This window comes from Cavia porcellus, unplaced genomic scaffold, assembly GCF_034190915.1.
Source record: "Cavia porcellus strain 051 isolate PalLab524CR breed Dunkin Hartley unplaced genomic scaffold, mCavPor4.1 scaffold_16, whole genome shotgun sequence".
Classification (NCBI taxonomy): domain Eukaryota; kingdom Metazoa; phylum Chordata; class Mammalia; order Rodentia; family Caviidae; genus Cavia; species Cavia porcellus.
The window spans coordinates 2,175,488-2,189,844 of record NW_026947499.1 but is presented as its reverse complement, the minus strand read 5'-3'; the positions used below and the strand labels follow the sequence as shown (position 1 = coordinate 2,189,844).

Here is a 14,357-nt window from a genome sequence, read left to right as displayed (position 1 = left end):
GAAGTTTCAAATGTGAATCTGGAAATGAGGGAGACATGACTTTAGACTGTTTCTACGTTCACGCTAATGCACTTTCTTAGGACTCAAGAAAAATCATTTAAATGGTTTTAAAAACATAGCAAGTGACTTGAGGAAACAAAACCCCCACAAAACTGAAGAAAAAGTAAAAACGCCATAAACAGACGAGTCTCAGGGAGACAGGGACCACTTCCAAGCAAACCTGGGGCCTGGGCCTGCGGCGCCCCCAGAGGAGGCCAGCGCTGCCCCACTCGCTGGGGACGCTGACCCGAGACCCAGCCTCAGGGGGCCTGCAGCCCAGTGTGTGGGTGTCCATTTATCGAGTCCAGCACTGCTCCTGCTGACACTCGGGGAGCACGGGGCAGGGCCAGGCGCCAGCCTCACCACAGCCTGTGCCACACAGCAGCACCAGCTGGGCGGCCGCTAGGTAGGCGGGACACCAGCAGGGGAGAGAGTTCTAGAAGTCCTAGCCAACACTGTCACCTGGGCAGGGGCAGAGGGCCACATCGACCGTGAAGACAGAAAAGGAGGAGCACCTGAGACCAAGGGGAACCGCTGCACCTCATTTCACAAAACACCACCAGAGCAAATCCAAAATATATAAAATAAACCAGTGCACACAAAGGTAGGAAAGAAACTCGGCCAGCGCCGGAAATGAGGCTCAGCAAAGGTCCCCAGAGGAGATGAATCCGGCACACAGCTCCAGGAGGAAACCGACAGCTCGCCAACCTGGCCCTCTCCTTCGGCCCATCCGAGGACCCCTGCGCCCGGGTCTGCGTCGGGGCGGGGAGAGGCATTGGCGCCCTCCAGTCCTGACCGCCCTTCGGCCCAGGACTGCCCCTCCGGGGCCCTGAGCGGGAGTGCTGCTGACCAAGGCGGGCGAGGCTGCTGAGACCAGAGGGGTGCCACAAAGGCGACATCAGCCTGGGCTGGGGTGAGCTCAAAGCCGGCTGAGCCATGGTGGCAGGGAGCCCCGTGCCCCCACCCCGAAACAGCCAGCAGCTCTGGCAGACACTCTAAGCTAGCCACAGACTACTGCCACTCCTCAAGCTGGGGTGAGCTGGGCTCCTCGCTGGCTGGGGCCACATGGCAAGGCCAACCGGGACACACGCCCAGCGTCCTCCGTCTCTGCCCGGCGTCCTCCTGTGACCCCCCCAGCCCCCTCTGCTAGCACTCTGGAAGCCCAGGGCACCTCAGCGCCACTCCTGTGCCCTTGATCCCCACAGAGAATCTGGGGGTGGGAGAGGGTCTCCCAGGGCGGCCACAGAGGAAACCGAGGGAAGCAGCTGAGAGAGAAAGGGACGCCCGTGCCAGGAGGACCAGCGAGGGACACCGCAGAGCCCAGCCCCGCTGGGACCCAGTGCCCAGGGCTCCTGCCCGTTCCCCTGGCTGCACAGCGCCGGGCAGGGGCGGGTTACAGGCCAGCACGGATCGGCCCAGGGCCACGTACCTGGCTCAGCTACTGATCTGACCGGAGCCCACGGGCGGCCTTCTAAGGCACTGGGCTTCCTCATCAGGGACCTGTGTCCTCAGCCGAGTGCGCCCTGCCCAGCAGCGCCCTCCACACCCACCGGCACCGAGCACCGCAGACCTTGTGTGTGGGTTCGGCAGCAGCCACCGAGCACTCTGTGCTTCAGTGACCTCCAAGGGCCACTGAGGACTGAACTCGGCCCTCCCCCGAGCTGCAGCCCCAGCCCTTTCGGCATATTGAGGCTGGGTCTCACTAAGCCACTGAATTGCCCTGGGAAGGCTCAAACTCGAGATCCTCCTGCCTCAGCTTCCCAAAGTACTGCAATGACAGGTGTGCTCCACCATCCCCAGTAATACTGCAGCTTTATCAGCAAAAGGTAAGTATTTCAGAAGGTAAGAATAATGAAAGCAGAAGGAAGCTTCTCAAAAAGCTAATTCCCCTCAGGGTGCCCGGGTGCACAGGAATTGGCTTCCTCCAGGTGGCAGGGAGACCTGTGTGGGCCTGGAGGAACCCCATGATCTCCTCCCTCTTCTCCCGGGGATGCAGGTGAAAGCCACGCTCAGGGTGCTCCAGAGCCGCAGGGTGCACCTTCATTTAGTTCCCAGACTCCCCGGCTCGCACCGCCCTCTCAGACCTCTCGAGGTCCCCAGCCGCACGGAACCAGCACCCACAGACCACTGCCGTGCGAGCCCCGCAGGGCAGCTCTGCTCATTCCAAGAGGATGACGCCAAGGAGGACGCGGTGAAGAGAGGCAGTGTCCACTCTGCAGGGAGCATGGAGCCGACCGGGGGCAGCCCCACGCCCTACCCCTCTCCCCCGCCAGGCGCACCGCAGGGCCGGGAAGCCGCTCACCCGCCGCGAAGGCGGAGCACATCACGAAGAACATCCCCACCGCGATCCTCCGCAGCGAGGACGGCAGCACGCCATGCCTCCGCAGGATGGGGTCCACTAGCCTGTCCTTCAGCGGGATGAGCAGGAGGATGAGCACCGCGTCGAACATGGTGAGCCAGGCCGCGGGGAACTGCGGGCGGTGAGGCGGGGCGGGCAGTGAGGAGGCCGCAAGGGCGCCCCAAGCCTGTCCTGGGGGACAGAGCCCAGCACCCCGGACGCTGCAGTGGGCAGGCTTATCTCCAGGAGTGTGCACCTGTTCTGTGCTTTAACGGGGACGGGCGTAAACCCCGCTGGAAATGCTAACTCACACCCCAGGAAACACTGACCACCAACCCGAGAGTGCGCTCTGCAGGAGGGCAGGGGCCACCTGCTGACCAGGCCCTGAGCACTCATGAACTGAGGCGCCAGGCTAATTCCCCTCGGGGGGGCCCAGCCAAGGCTCTTACCGTGTGCGGGTTGGTTGTAACGCTTGAGATTTCTGGAATCTTCAAGTGCAGACTCTGTAGGACATATGTGGTCTGCATCTGGGACAGAAAGCAGTCGTGTCAAGCGGGCCTCGAGACAGCAGCAGGGGACCCCTCCCCGACTGGTGAGCCGCAGGGACCCCAGGACAGACGGTGCCCGAGTTGGGAAGAGGACAGGGCACTATCTGGTTACTGCGAGCTCTGCCCGGGACCTACGCCTGCTGCTAACCAGAGGAGACCGGAGGGGGAGAGCGGAGCCTGGAAGCCAGCAGACGCCCACCCCAGCCTCAGTTCCCGAGGTCTGCAGTGCATGCACAGCAGCCGCGGAGCCCACTACTAAAGACAGATCTCAGGTTCAGGGGAACGCTCCGAGCCCAGGCGCCCGCCGCACCTCGCGGAGGACAGGGAGGCCACTCACTTGGAAATACACTGTCCAGTAAGGGATCAGAGCCAAGAACACGGGCACGACCTTGGCCAGGGCTTTCACATCTTCCACTTTGTCTTCCGTGAACGGCCCTCCATGAGACATCTTACATGAATCAAACAGACTTTGTTTAGAAGGTTGCTGAAAGACGCCAAGGCCTTCACTTTGGGAAACAAAACGACCGAGTTAGTTTTCTTCACCCCGCACGGGTCTCGGCTATCAAAGCGAGTCTGGGGGAACCAGCTCGCTGAGCTCATGGCCCTGGCTCCCACCGCTCACTGGCTGTGAACCCCTGAGGCTGCCCGAGCTCTGACTCAGCCCAGGGACACAGAAGGCTCCCTGGCCAGCGGGGCGCGGCCTCTGAGCACCAAGGGACACGGAGGCTACTGCAGCCTGCTCGGTGCTGCCCGAGGCCAGTGCTGGCCACCACCCCCCAGTCCCCCGTGTAGACCCCAGCCGTCTGTGCCATCTAAGGCTGCGCACCCTGCAGCAGGCCAGACTGGGGGCTGGGGGAAGGGCACTTGGACATCGAAGCTGACACCAGTGGCGACTGGTGGGGTGCGATGGTGCCGGCTCATGGTGCGGGCAGAAGGGAACTGTACCAGGAAAGCTGTGCTTCCTTCTGTGTGGGAGGCTGGAGGAACGGATGCCGCTGGCCAGCTGGCAAAGTAATGGGCAACTTGCCGAGGCCACAGGGCACGCACCCAGTCGCCTGACCAAAGCCCAGAGGCACTAAAAGCCTTTCTGGTCCATGGCACAGAGGACAGGAGGGTGGGCAGAGGAGCAGAAATATGCTGTGCCCAGAGGGAGAGCCAGGACCAAATCCGGCAGCCTGGCTTCAGGGGGGCAGCCCTGCCCGTGCACCTGCCACCGCCCCACAGGGTCGCGGTTCACACACCACCCCACACCCGGCTCCCAGCAGCTCCGGCTCCTCAGTCTGGCCGGCTGGGTCCTCTCAGATGCTGGGGACCCACAAAGCGGGTCCTCCCAGCCCCGCCACCCCAGCAGAGGCACATCCAGGTGGGGGCACAGTCTTAGATCCCTCCCATCTCACAAAGCTGCCATTTTAGCTCTGAACCCCGAGAGAGAAGGCTCTGTGCTAGCCACACTTTGGTGAAGAACCTACAACCAAGGCAGCAGGGGCTTATGGGGCGCAGGGGGCTCCCCTGCTCTGCCTGGCTACGGCGGGGGCTGTCTCCGCACCTCCGAGCCGGGTCTGGGGGAGGCAAAGACTCTGGAAGGCCGCAGACCCCGCTCACATTTGACTTGAAAGCATTTACCTCTTTAAGTCCTACCTCCTTGTTAAAAGGCTTACCTAAAGTCCTCAGGGCCTAGCGCACATGGCCGTCCCTCACCACGGTCATCTCAGGCACGCTGCCCTCAAAACACTCGATGCCTGACAGCATACCCGCTTTGCGCAAAGCCCTAACTGCTGGACCGGACCTCCCGCCACTCAACGCCATGGGACCACGAGACCTGCGGAGCGCCCGGACGCCCTCACTCACGCATGGCGCTGGCCTGCTGCTACGTTTTGTTCCTGTTGTTTTGAGACAGGATCCTGCTGTGTAGCTCACACTGACTTCCAACTCACTGTGTGGCCCAGGCTGGCCTTGACCTCGTGCAGATCCTTCTGCCTCAGTCTCCCAAGTGCTGGGTCACTGGTGTGTGCACCCTCACCTGCTACTTTGCAGCCCAACATGAACCAAACTCAGAGACCTCAGAGAGAGACCAGAGCTACTTCTCCCCCGCCCCTCCAGGAGTGTGCCTCAGGGCTCTGCACAGGGCCTCGGTCCCGGGGCGGGGTCCCCACAGACCTCATGACTCAGCCCAGAGTGGCCCGGGCCTCGAGACGCTTCCGGCCCTGCCCACTCCAGTACAATGAAGTGAACCCATAAACCTCAGCTCCCTTAACACAGCATGGCATCACTCTCCAGAGCGGAAACTGAGGCTGCACTGGAAGCCGTGCGGTGGGGGTGCGGGCAGTGCCCTCCCCGGGCCCTGGAGGCCGCTCCTCATGGCTCCCAGCAGCTGCCAGTGACGGGCACATTTCAGGCACCTGCTACAGCCTGGTCCACCTAGCGCGGTCCCGTGAGACCAGTCCCTCTCAGCAGTGTGAAGAGGACAGGGAGGAGCAGCGGCCGCTGCCTGCCTTGCTCTGACCCCCTCCCGGCCACAGCTGCTCTGCAAGGCCTCCTTTTTTCTTTCTTTGCCCAAGATGACCCCGAAATCACATCTGCAGGGAAACCGGCTTCTAAGTAACACCAGCGTCCAGCCTTGCTACAAGGGATGGGGTTCTCCTGGACAAGTCTATGGCCCCTCAAATGCAGGCCTCAAGGGCCAGGCGTCCACAGAGGATGCATCCAGGCTCGAGCACTGCTTTGGTCTAATCAGTACAGATGCCCTGGCAAAAACACCAGTGTCCGCTGCTGAGCAGGGAACTAACTCAGAATGTCCTTCACAGGCCTCAGGACTCGGCTTTGAATTACAGGTCTGAAGGCCACCATGATCCCCTGAATTTCCAGCAAGCCCATGAGGAAGGTTAACTTGTCAGACTTCCCAGAGGGACCAGGGGGCTTGTGTCCACCTCAGCAAAGGCGGTGAGCAGGGCGCTTCCATGGCACAGCTCAGATCCACCACGCAGGGTGCTAGACACAGTCGCTGCAAGGGAGGTGAGCACAGATGGCCTGGGACACACAGCACCGCCCAGGGCAGGTGGGCATTAACAGTGGCCAGGCGGGCGGCTGCTGCTCAGCCAGCACCAGGAGCTCCCAGGCTGCCCCAGGCATGTGAGGAGCCGTCCTCCAAAGGCCCGTGATGCCCATGCGGGGCGCTGATGGCGACACTACTGCTTGAATTTGTCCTAAGTCACAGCACGTGGCTGAAAGGGACGGATTTCAGTCTGTGTGAAGTGTCTGTCAACAAGCAACAACAGCTGCTGTGCTCTCTGGCTCGGTTTATCAACTGGCACCCTGCAGGACCACGAGACCCAATCTGCTGGGCTTGGAGGGTCCTCAGGCCCAGGGCTGTCCGTGCCGAACCTCTGCGATCACGGGTCTCAGAACTGTGCGAGGCGGATGAGCCTCACAGAGGGGGCCACATTCTCCAAACTGCACCCTGCAGCGCTGCCGCCGTGACCCTGTGTCTAAAGGCAGTGCCAGCTGGGATGTAGCTCGGTGACAAAGCACCAGCCTTGCACGCCTACGGGCCAGGGTTTAATCCCCAGCTCGGCAAAGCAACAGAACAGAACAGAACTTCCTTTACTGAGCGCGGTGGGGCACATCTGTATCTCAGCACTCGGGAGACTGAGGCAGGACTGCAGCCTGGGCTATGCAGGAAGCTTAACCAGCCTGAATACACAGGCGACCCTGTCTCAAAAACCTAAACTGGACGAATGCACGAATGCAGTGCGGTGAGGAGCGGCTCCCTGATGCCGGAGCCCTGTGGCCGGCCGACTGCGGCCCTGCAGGGCCTGCAGCGCTTCTGACACGTGGCACCAACACAACGAGCAGCCGCTCGGGGCTCACTAAGCATTGCAGTCCCTGCAAATCAGCACCGCGGAAGATGCTCACCCTGCCTCCTTCCCTGTGCAGCCAGTTCCTGTCTGTGTGCTCTGCCCAGGCTGCACTGGCAGGGAGGGGACGCTGGGCGGGGAGCACGGGAGTCTACGGGCGGGCGCTGCCGCCTCTGGGGGCTCAGGGCAGCAGAGCTGGGCCTCGGGAGCTGGAGGGCTGGGACTGTAACCGCAGCAACTGGCAAGCACCCCGACATCGTGCTGGGCGAGCAGAGCGCTCACTTACCTGCTGCTTGGGCGCATTCCACGGCGCCCCTGGGAGCAGCACGAGTATGCGAGGATCCTGAACACATCCGTGAAGGCGCTGCCATCAGGGGGCTTGGAGATGAAAAAGCTCTGGCCACAGAGGAAGACCACGAAGGCCACAGCCACACACACGGTGGGGATGAGGTAGCCGGTGAAGAAGCTCACGTTCTGCTGCACGTAGGCAATGCCTCCCAGTGAGAGGATGGCTCCCAGGTTAATGCTCCAGTAAAACCAGTTAAAAAACCTCCTGGTGGCCTCTGGTCCGCGATCTTTGACCTAAGGTAACAGGGAAGGAAACACTTGAAGTCTCACAACGTCTTTCTTGGCAATTGTTTCTCCTTTTGCCTTTGAGGCTCAGGGGCCCCGTCTCCTGGGGAGCTGGGTGCAGCCCTCCACAGGGCCTCGGCCAGGGCGGTACACACAGGGATGCACTCCCACGGCTGCCGTCAGCGGAGGAGTAAGAAACACAGCACAGTAAAATCGTGTCTCTGCACACTGAAGGCCCAGACCAGACACACGGTCACAAGTGACTGCAGACGGAGACGGCCTCAGAGCCTGCAGACCTTCCCTGGGCCTTGGACTACCCAGGGTGACTCACACGCCCACACTCGAGCCTCCCCACGTGTCCTCCCCAGCGAGGGCCCAGAAGCCCGCTGTGAGCGACCTGTGGAACCAGCTCCGGCTGACAAGTGCTGGCGGGAAGCTTTAGAACGCGTCCTCCAGGACGGATCCTCCAGCTCCGCACCCAACCCCGCTGCACCCCCAAGGGCACCCAGCAAGCAGACTCGCCCCAAAGCAGACTCCGACATCGTGCCTACTGCAGGGAGCTCCCGAGAGGCTTCGCTAGGCCGAGTCAGACAGGCGCTGAGCACCAGGCGAACCCTGCAGGCTGCTTCTAGCCCGGGAAGGCTATCCTCGGAAGGGCTCAGACTCGAGCAGTGATTTGCAAAAGGCTCAAAACTCACCAGCTTCCTGCACTTGGACACACACAGGCAGAGTCACAAGGCAGGTGAGGCTCCCAGGCTGCTTCCCACAGCCTGTTAGGCCAGCTCGAGCTCCCGGGTGGGCATACCCTGCGACCCCTTCCATCAAGGCTCTGCTGTCATGGGCCCCGTCTCAGCCACAGACGTTTCCACCGAGTTTCACTTCATGAATTTTTTGGCCGACTCACTAGCTGGAGGCTGACTGTGGACCTCTGAGAGACTGCCTACTTCTGCGGCCCTGGAATGGTCAGGGTCAGGACACTCTGGCTTCTACCCCAAGGTAATCCTCTGCAAACAACAAGCCTGAAGCGGACCGAGACAACACTCACGACATGCGATGAGCGTCCCGGCAGCAGCCACACAGCCTGAAAAAGAGCTTCCAGGTCTATTTTTAGGACTACAGGAAGGGTATATAAGTCACACAGTCAACACTGAGCGCCCCTATCCAGGCACGGTGCCGCACGCCTACAATCCCAGCACTCGGGAAGCTGAGGCAGGGGGGGTCACTGCTGTGAGTTCGAGACCAGCCTGGGCTACAGAGTGAGCTCAAGGCCAGCCTGAACTGCACAGAGAGTCTGTCTCAAAAAGACAAAAATCCCAAACCTGACTGCCCTTAATATGTACCATTTTCAGCTGGAATGGTAGACATTCCTTCTGTGTTTCAGTGAGTCACAGGGTCATGATCATCAGGGATTGAAAGGGGGAGCACGAGATAAACCGCACTCCCCAGGGTGCCCTCCGCCCCGTGCGAGTGGGCACAGAGCACGGTCCTCAGCCTCAGCGAGTGCCAGCCGCGCTGGGACCCTGACACACGGGGCCATGGCCTCCCGCAGCACCTCACAGCTCACGCTGCACTGCAGGCAGGGCAGAGGAACGCTGAGAGCACAGAAGCGCTACGGCGAAGGCACAGTTAAACGCCAGGAAGAGGACAGCATCCGGAGGGGACAGGCCTAGCGGGGCGGGCAGCCCAGACACACCTGTGCTCCCGGAGCCCGGCCTCCACGCTGGGGCACTGATGGGCGGCGCCACACACATCCCAAGGGCAGAAGGGGAGGCACAGGCCCACAGGCCGGCCCGGTGCCCCCTCAGAGTCCGCCCGCCCCCTCTCCTGAGTGGGCCTGGAGGTGGGCTCACGGGGCTGCCAGTCCCTGCACCAGAACCACTTCACAGCCCGAGTGACCACAGTAGCCATTCTGTGCAGGAGGACGGACGCTGGCTGCCAGATGGGACGTCACACGCCTCCCCCACCCAGTGGGCCCCATTATGTCACCGTGTGAGCAGCTGCCGCTGCCCAGCGAGGGTAAGCAGCCTGCAAGTGACTGTCAAATGATACCCCGGAAACTGATCCGGAGCGCTAACGCTGAGGGACTGGATGGCCCGCGGTGAGTCATAGTTGCCTGACTTGCAGAATTTCTCCAAGTGCACAACAGTGCGTTTTTTCCCCTTTAGGGAAGACAGCACTGCTTGTTCTCTTTATCTGCATCTCGGTTTTCCTCTTTCTGATCACCATGTCAAATCCTGGGGGTGGGGGCCCATACAAAGAACACAGATACATACACCCCAACTCCCCAGGATGAATGCGGTCATTACGCACTGTGCTAATAAAAATAAAAATTAAAAGGAGAAAATAAGGGCTGGGGATTTAGCTCAGTGGCACAAGCACCTGCCTTGCAAACAGGCGGTGGTGAGTTCGATCCCCGGTACTGGAAAAAAGAAGAAAAAAAAAAAAAAAAAGGAGAAAAGAAGTACCGGACCCACCCTTCAAGAATGGTTACCAGGCAGGGGATACAGCTCAGCGACACAGCCTTCGCCTGGCAGGCACAGGGCTGTGAGTTCAATTCCCAGTACCAACAACAACAAACAAACGATCACGACCTCTGCGGAAGGTTAAGTACTGGATAAGCAAGATTCCCGTCACCCACGCCACTGGGCTTTAATATCCACTGCCAAAGCCACCAGCAGTCCTGGCTCCTGACCCTGGCCTCCCACTCAGAAGCCTCTGGGCGCCAGACACCAGCAACACACATTCCCCAAGGCTGAGTGGGCCAGAGGAGAGGAACCAACCGCACCCCAGGGCTCCTCAAACAGCCAGCACCTGGGGATGAGGACAGGGACCACGAGGGCCTGGGATGTCCCCTGGAGCCCACCAGGACCTGTATGAAGCGCAAAGCCTGCTCTTAGGGCCCTGAGCTCCGCCCCGTGACTTCTATAGGTGACAGCTTACACAGCATAACACTGACCCGTGAAAAGTGCGGCCAGCGGTCCTGCTGTCCAGTCTGCGGTCACTCTCACACCTGCCTGGCCTCGGGCGGCCACTGACCCACCAGGGCCAGGTCTGAGCATCTCCAGGCAGAGGGAGCTGCACAGGGAGGCTCCTGCCAGGCTGCCTGCGCCCACTCACACGTTCCCAAGGCTCACCAGTGCTGACACCCCAGCTGAGTAACTGCATTCCGTGTCTGCGCTCACCTCCAGCAGCTGACCTACAGCCCCAACTTCATTCCTCGCCCTCTACGCAGAAGTTCTGAGAACCATAAAATGCACCTGTATGCCCCAAACTTAGGTCTCCAGCTTTCTTTTTCTCCGATAAAAATATAAAATACTTTGGCTAAGCTATTTGAAAATACGTTACAGCATCTTACTCTGCCATCCAGACTGCATCACCCAACTCCTAAAAAGAAGGAGTCACGGTGCCATCACATCTGAGAAATGTCACATCAACAGGAGACACAGAATGTGAGATCTACGGTCAAAGCATCTCCCGTGCCTGGAGAAGGGCTTTGAAATGCCCCGGGAGCCGATCCCACAGCACCTGGCACCTGGCTGTCAAGTCACCCTGGCATCTTCCAGCAAGGGCGGGCCTTGGACATCGGAGCTGAGGCCAGTTACCCTAGGGCAGGGCACACGTCTCGACTTCACATTTACTTATGGATCAAAAATGCCCAAGTTCTGTCAGATCCATTCAAATAAAGATAACCACTCCTGGGTCGTTCATTCTTGTAAGAAATACAGGCAGGTAAAGGAGCTCAGTGGTCAGTCTGTGCCTGGCACACACGGGGCCCTAGGCTCAATCCCCAGCACCTGCAGGGTGGGAGACAATGAATTACAGACCTGTGACCTCCGGAGAGCGTGAGCTCCAGTCACAATGCCTGAGCCCAGGACCAGCTCTCCTGCTGGCTTCACTGAGGGGCACAATCACATTGCGCACCTGGAACCACAGTGAGGCTTACTGGAGACTCATGGGAAATGGTCAAGGAGGGCGCTCAGTAACCGCACAGGCCCTGTGGCAGCTGGATGGGCGCTGTGCCCTTTGAAAGCTGGAGATGGAATGTGCTCTCAGCCCTGCAGCATAGCTGGGCCTGGTGCTCTCAGCACAGAAGCCATGCCCATGGGTCCCCAGGCTCCTAGGAAACCCACCAACAAGCCGGGCATGGTGAGCAGCCCGGTAATCCCAGCACTCGGGAGGCAGAGGCAGGAGGATTGCTGCAAGTTTGAGGCCAGCCTGGGCTACACAGTAAGTTCCATGGCAGCCCACCAACACCGCCTAGTACCCTATCTGTGTTCATGCCTCCTCGCTTGGCCAGGCCTCCTTCTGGTCAGTCAAGGCTGATGCCCATGAGATCTGTGTCCCCGAGGCCCACACAACCACACTCCACCACAGGCATCACAATCCTCCGAGGAGCAAGCAGTTTGCATTTTAGGTTTTGTGAAGCACTTGGGCTCTGCTACAGCTGGGTGATAGCAGCCCTGGTCCAGGGGTTTGGCAAAGAGCCCCACCACGTCCCAATTAAGTTTTATTTATGGAGGCTGAAATCTGCATTTCATAAAGTTTTCATTTGCCACTAAATCTAGCTTCTGAGGCTGGGGATATAGCTCAGCAGCACATGCCTGCGTGGCAAAGCACAAGGTGGTGAGTTTGATCCCCAGTACCAATTAAAAAAAAAAAAAATCTAGCTTCCAACCTCTTAAGAAGTAAAAACCATTCTTGCCACAATTCTCAAAAAACAGGAAGCAGGGCCTGGGCTGTGGCTCAGTGGTACAGTGCCCGCCTGGTGAGCATTAGGTCCTGAGTTCAATTCCCAGTACCAAAAAAAAAAAAGGAAGTGACCTGATTTAGCACCCAGTCACCTGACCATTTCCTTTCCCCTGGGAGGCTCGAGATGGCTCCTTCCTCTGTTGGCTGTGCGGGTTCAGAGCGGAGGCCCCCACGGGGCCCTTTCTACCAACCCCAACATCTCTGAAACAACAGGAGGCTCCAGCAATGTCGGGGGCTCAACTACTCTTGTTTTTGTAGTACTGGGGGACCCAGAAGCTCAACATTATCAGACCAGCGGTCCGGTACTGAGGTACACTCCCAGCCCTTTTTATCTTGACACAAGGTCGCCTCAAGTTGCCCAGGATGCTCTCAAAATTTCAGTCCTTCTTCGTCACCCCCCAAACAGCTCTGCTGCATGCGACTTTCAACTTTTTCTATCCTTCAGCCACTGCTGACCATCCCTGGACACATGGCTCCCCCACCCCACCAGGAGATGGGCCCCTCAACAGCTCCTGTCTACCTGTTCCAGGGCTTACTCCCACAAGCAGAAGGTAGCGCCCAGGTGTCGGGGGATCCTTATCCCTCCTGAAGCGATGCTAGGAGGCGGGCTTCCTCCCGCACCAGAGGGAAGCTGTCGCCGGGCCAAAGGCGTTCTTGTTTGGTGGCGTGGCAGGCACAAACGCAGAGTGTTGGGGTCCCTAATCCAGCGCCTCCTCCTTCAACTAGAAGGAAGTGCCCAGATGCTGAGGGCTCCGTATCCCTCCTGTACCAGGCGGAGCCCCCTCCACGCCGCCAGCCCCCCAGGTGCAGGCGCAGGTGCAGGTCCAGGTGGGCGGGGCGGCTCACCTGGTCGGCGCCGAAAGGAGTGATGTTGGCCTTGACAGTGGCTACGCCGAGGCCTACCAGCGCCAGCCCCGCGAAGGTAGCGAGCGCACAGCGGCGCGGGGCCTCGTCGGGGCAGGCGGCCGTGCCGTTCGGGTAGGGCGCCGAGCAGTTGAGCACGCGCACCGGGCGCAGGGGCCCGCAGAGCGCGGCGCGGGACCCGGGCGCGGCCAGCAGCGGGAAGGCCAGCATGCCCAGCAGGTAGAGCGCCAGGCTGAGCAGGATGGCGCGCGCCCGGCCGAGCAGCGCGTCGGCCAGCCAGCCGCCGAAGGGCGAGCCCAGGTAGGTGAGGCCCATGAAGATGAGCAGCGCCTGGCTGGCCTGCGCGCCCTCCCAGCCGAACACCGGCCCGTTCAGGAACAGCACCAGGTTCGACGTGACGCCGTAGAAGGCCGCGCGCTCCAGCAGCTCGGTCAGCAGCACGGCGCCGCAGGCCGCCCGCCGCCCGGCGAACGCCCCGGCCGCCGAGGCCGCCGCCCGCCGCGCGCCCAGCAGCGGCGCCCTCTCGCCCGCCGCGCGATCCATCGGCCGCTCGCTGCCGTCACCGCCAGCGCCACTGCTACTGCTGCGGGCCGCACTCCCGGGAGACTCCGCGCAATGTTCTCGCGAGACCTCCCGTCCGGCTCCGCACCGCCCATTGGGCGGGCCCACCGCCGCTCAGCTGAGAGGGACTTCCGGTCCCGCCCCGGAAGTCCGATGCGGTGGCCGACTGGTTTACTGGGTTAGTAAGCGCCGAGGAGTCCGCGGCGGTGGGTCGCCGGCTGGGTTATCGGATAAAAGACACTGGAGCCGAGCGCCCAGAGGCTTCTGGCCGCGCCTGTCCCCCAGGCGGGGTCCCTGAGGCTGGCTTTGCTTCCCGCTCTCCCCTGCCTCCCCGGAGCCCGCAGCACGGTGCCTCGGGCTGGCACTGATGGTCACCCGGCTGGCCCTGCCGCGCGGGCCTGGCCTGCACGCTGTAGGAGACTCAGCAGCTCGCTGCTCTGTGCAGTGTTCCTAGCTACGAGCTTAAGCCCGCCAGCCCTGTTATGACAACCAAGTGTGTCCCCAGACACTGCTGAAGGACCCATGAGGGCCTCACTTGCGTTATTGAGAAACAATGACTCAGGACAATCGGGATGCAGTCTATCTCCGCCTTCGAGGAGGCCGCCTCAGGTCAACCACGCGTGCTCACGTCGCCGGCCTCTCAAAGCCCAGCCCTGCTCCCAGGAGCTCTCTCTGGCCAGCTCTTTCTCACCCTTTCCTTTTAACCCTCCCTCCAGAGCACCCCGTCCATTGTCGGTTAATTCTTTGCCTCTCCGATTTGTACACATTCCTCACAGGTGCTGGCTTCTTGGTGGCAGAGTCCCTGAGGTGTCTTCTTCCCCGTGCCCTGCA

General features: G+C 60.8%; 1 protein-coding gene across 2 annotated transcripts in view; it reads right to left on the bottom strand.

Annotated features, from left to right (window-relative positions):
- The window catches only part of Slc15a4 (solute carrier family 15 member 4), a 44,608-nt gene extending 31,045 nt beyond the window's left edge, over positions 1-13,563 (bottom strand). Inside the window, exons 1-5 of one of the 2 annotated variants that reach the window (XM_063225477.1) lie at positions 12,948-13,563; positions 7,066-7,361; positions 3,263-3,431; positions 2,827-2,904; positions 2,342-2,510 (exon numbers count right to left, since the gene is read on the bottom strand). In XM_063225477.1, coding sequence (XP_063081547.1) covers positions 2,342-2,510; positions 2,827-2,904; positions 3,263-3,431; positions 7,066-7,361; positions 12,948-13,508 — 1,273 coding nt within the window. In that variant the 5' untranslated portion in view covers positions 13,509-13,563. The remainder of the gene's footprint in view (positions 1-2,341; positions 2,511-2,826; positions 2,905-3,262; positions 3,432-7,065; positions 7,362-12,947) is intronic. The other variant, XM_003461270.4, reaches the window with a different exon arrangement.
- Between the last annotated feature and the right edge of the window lie 794 nt (positions 13,564-14,357).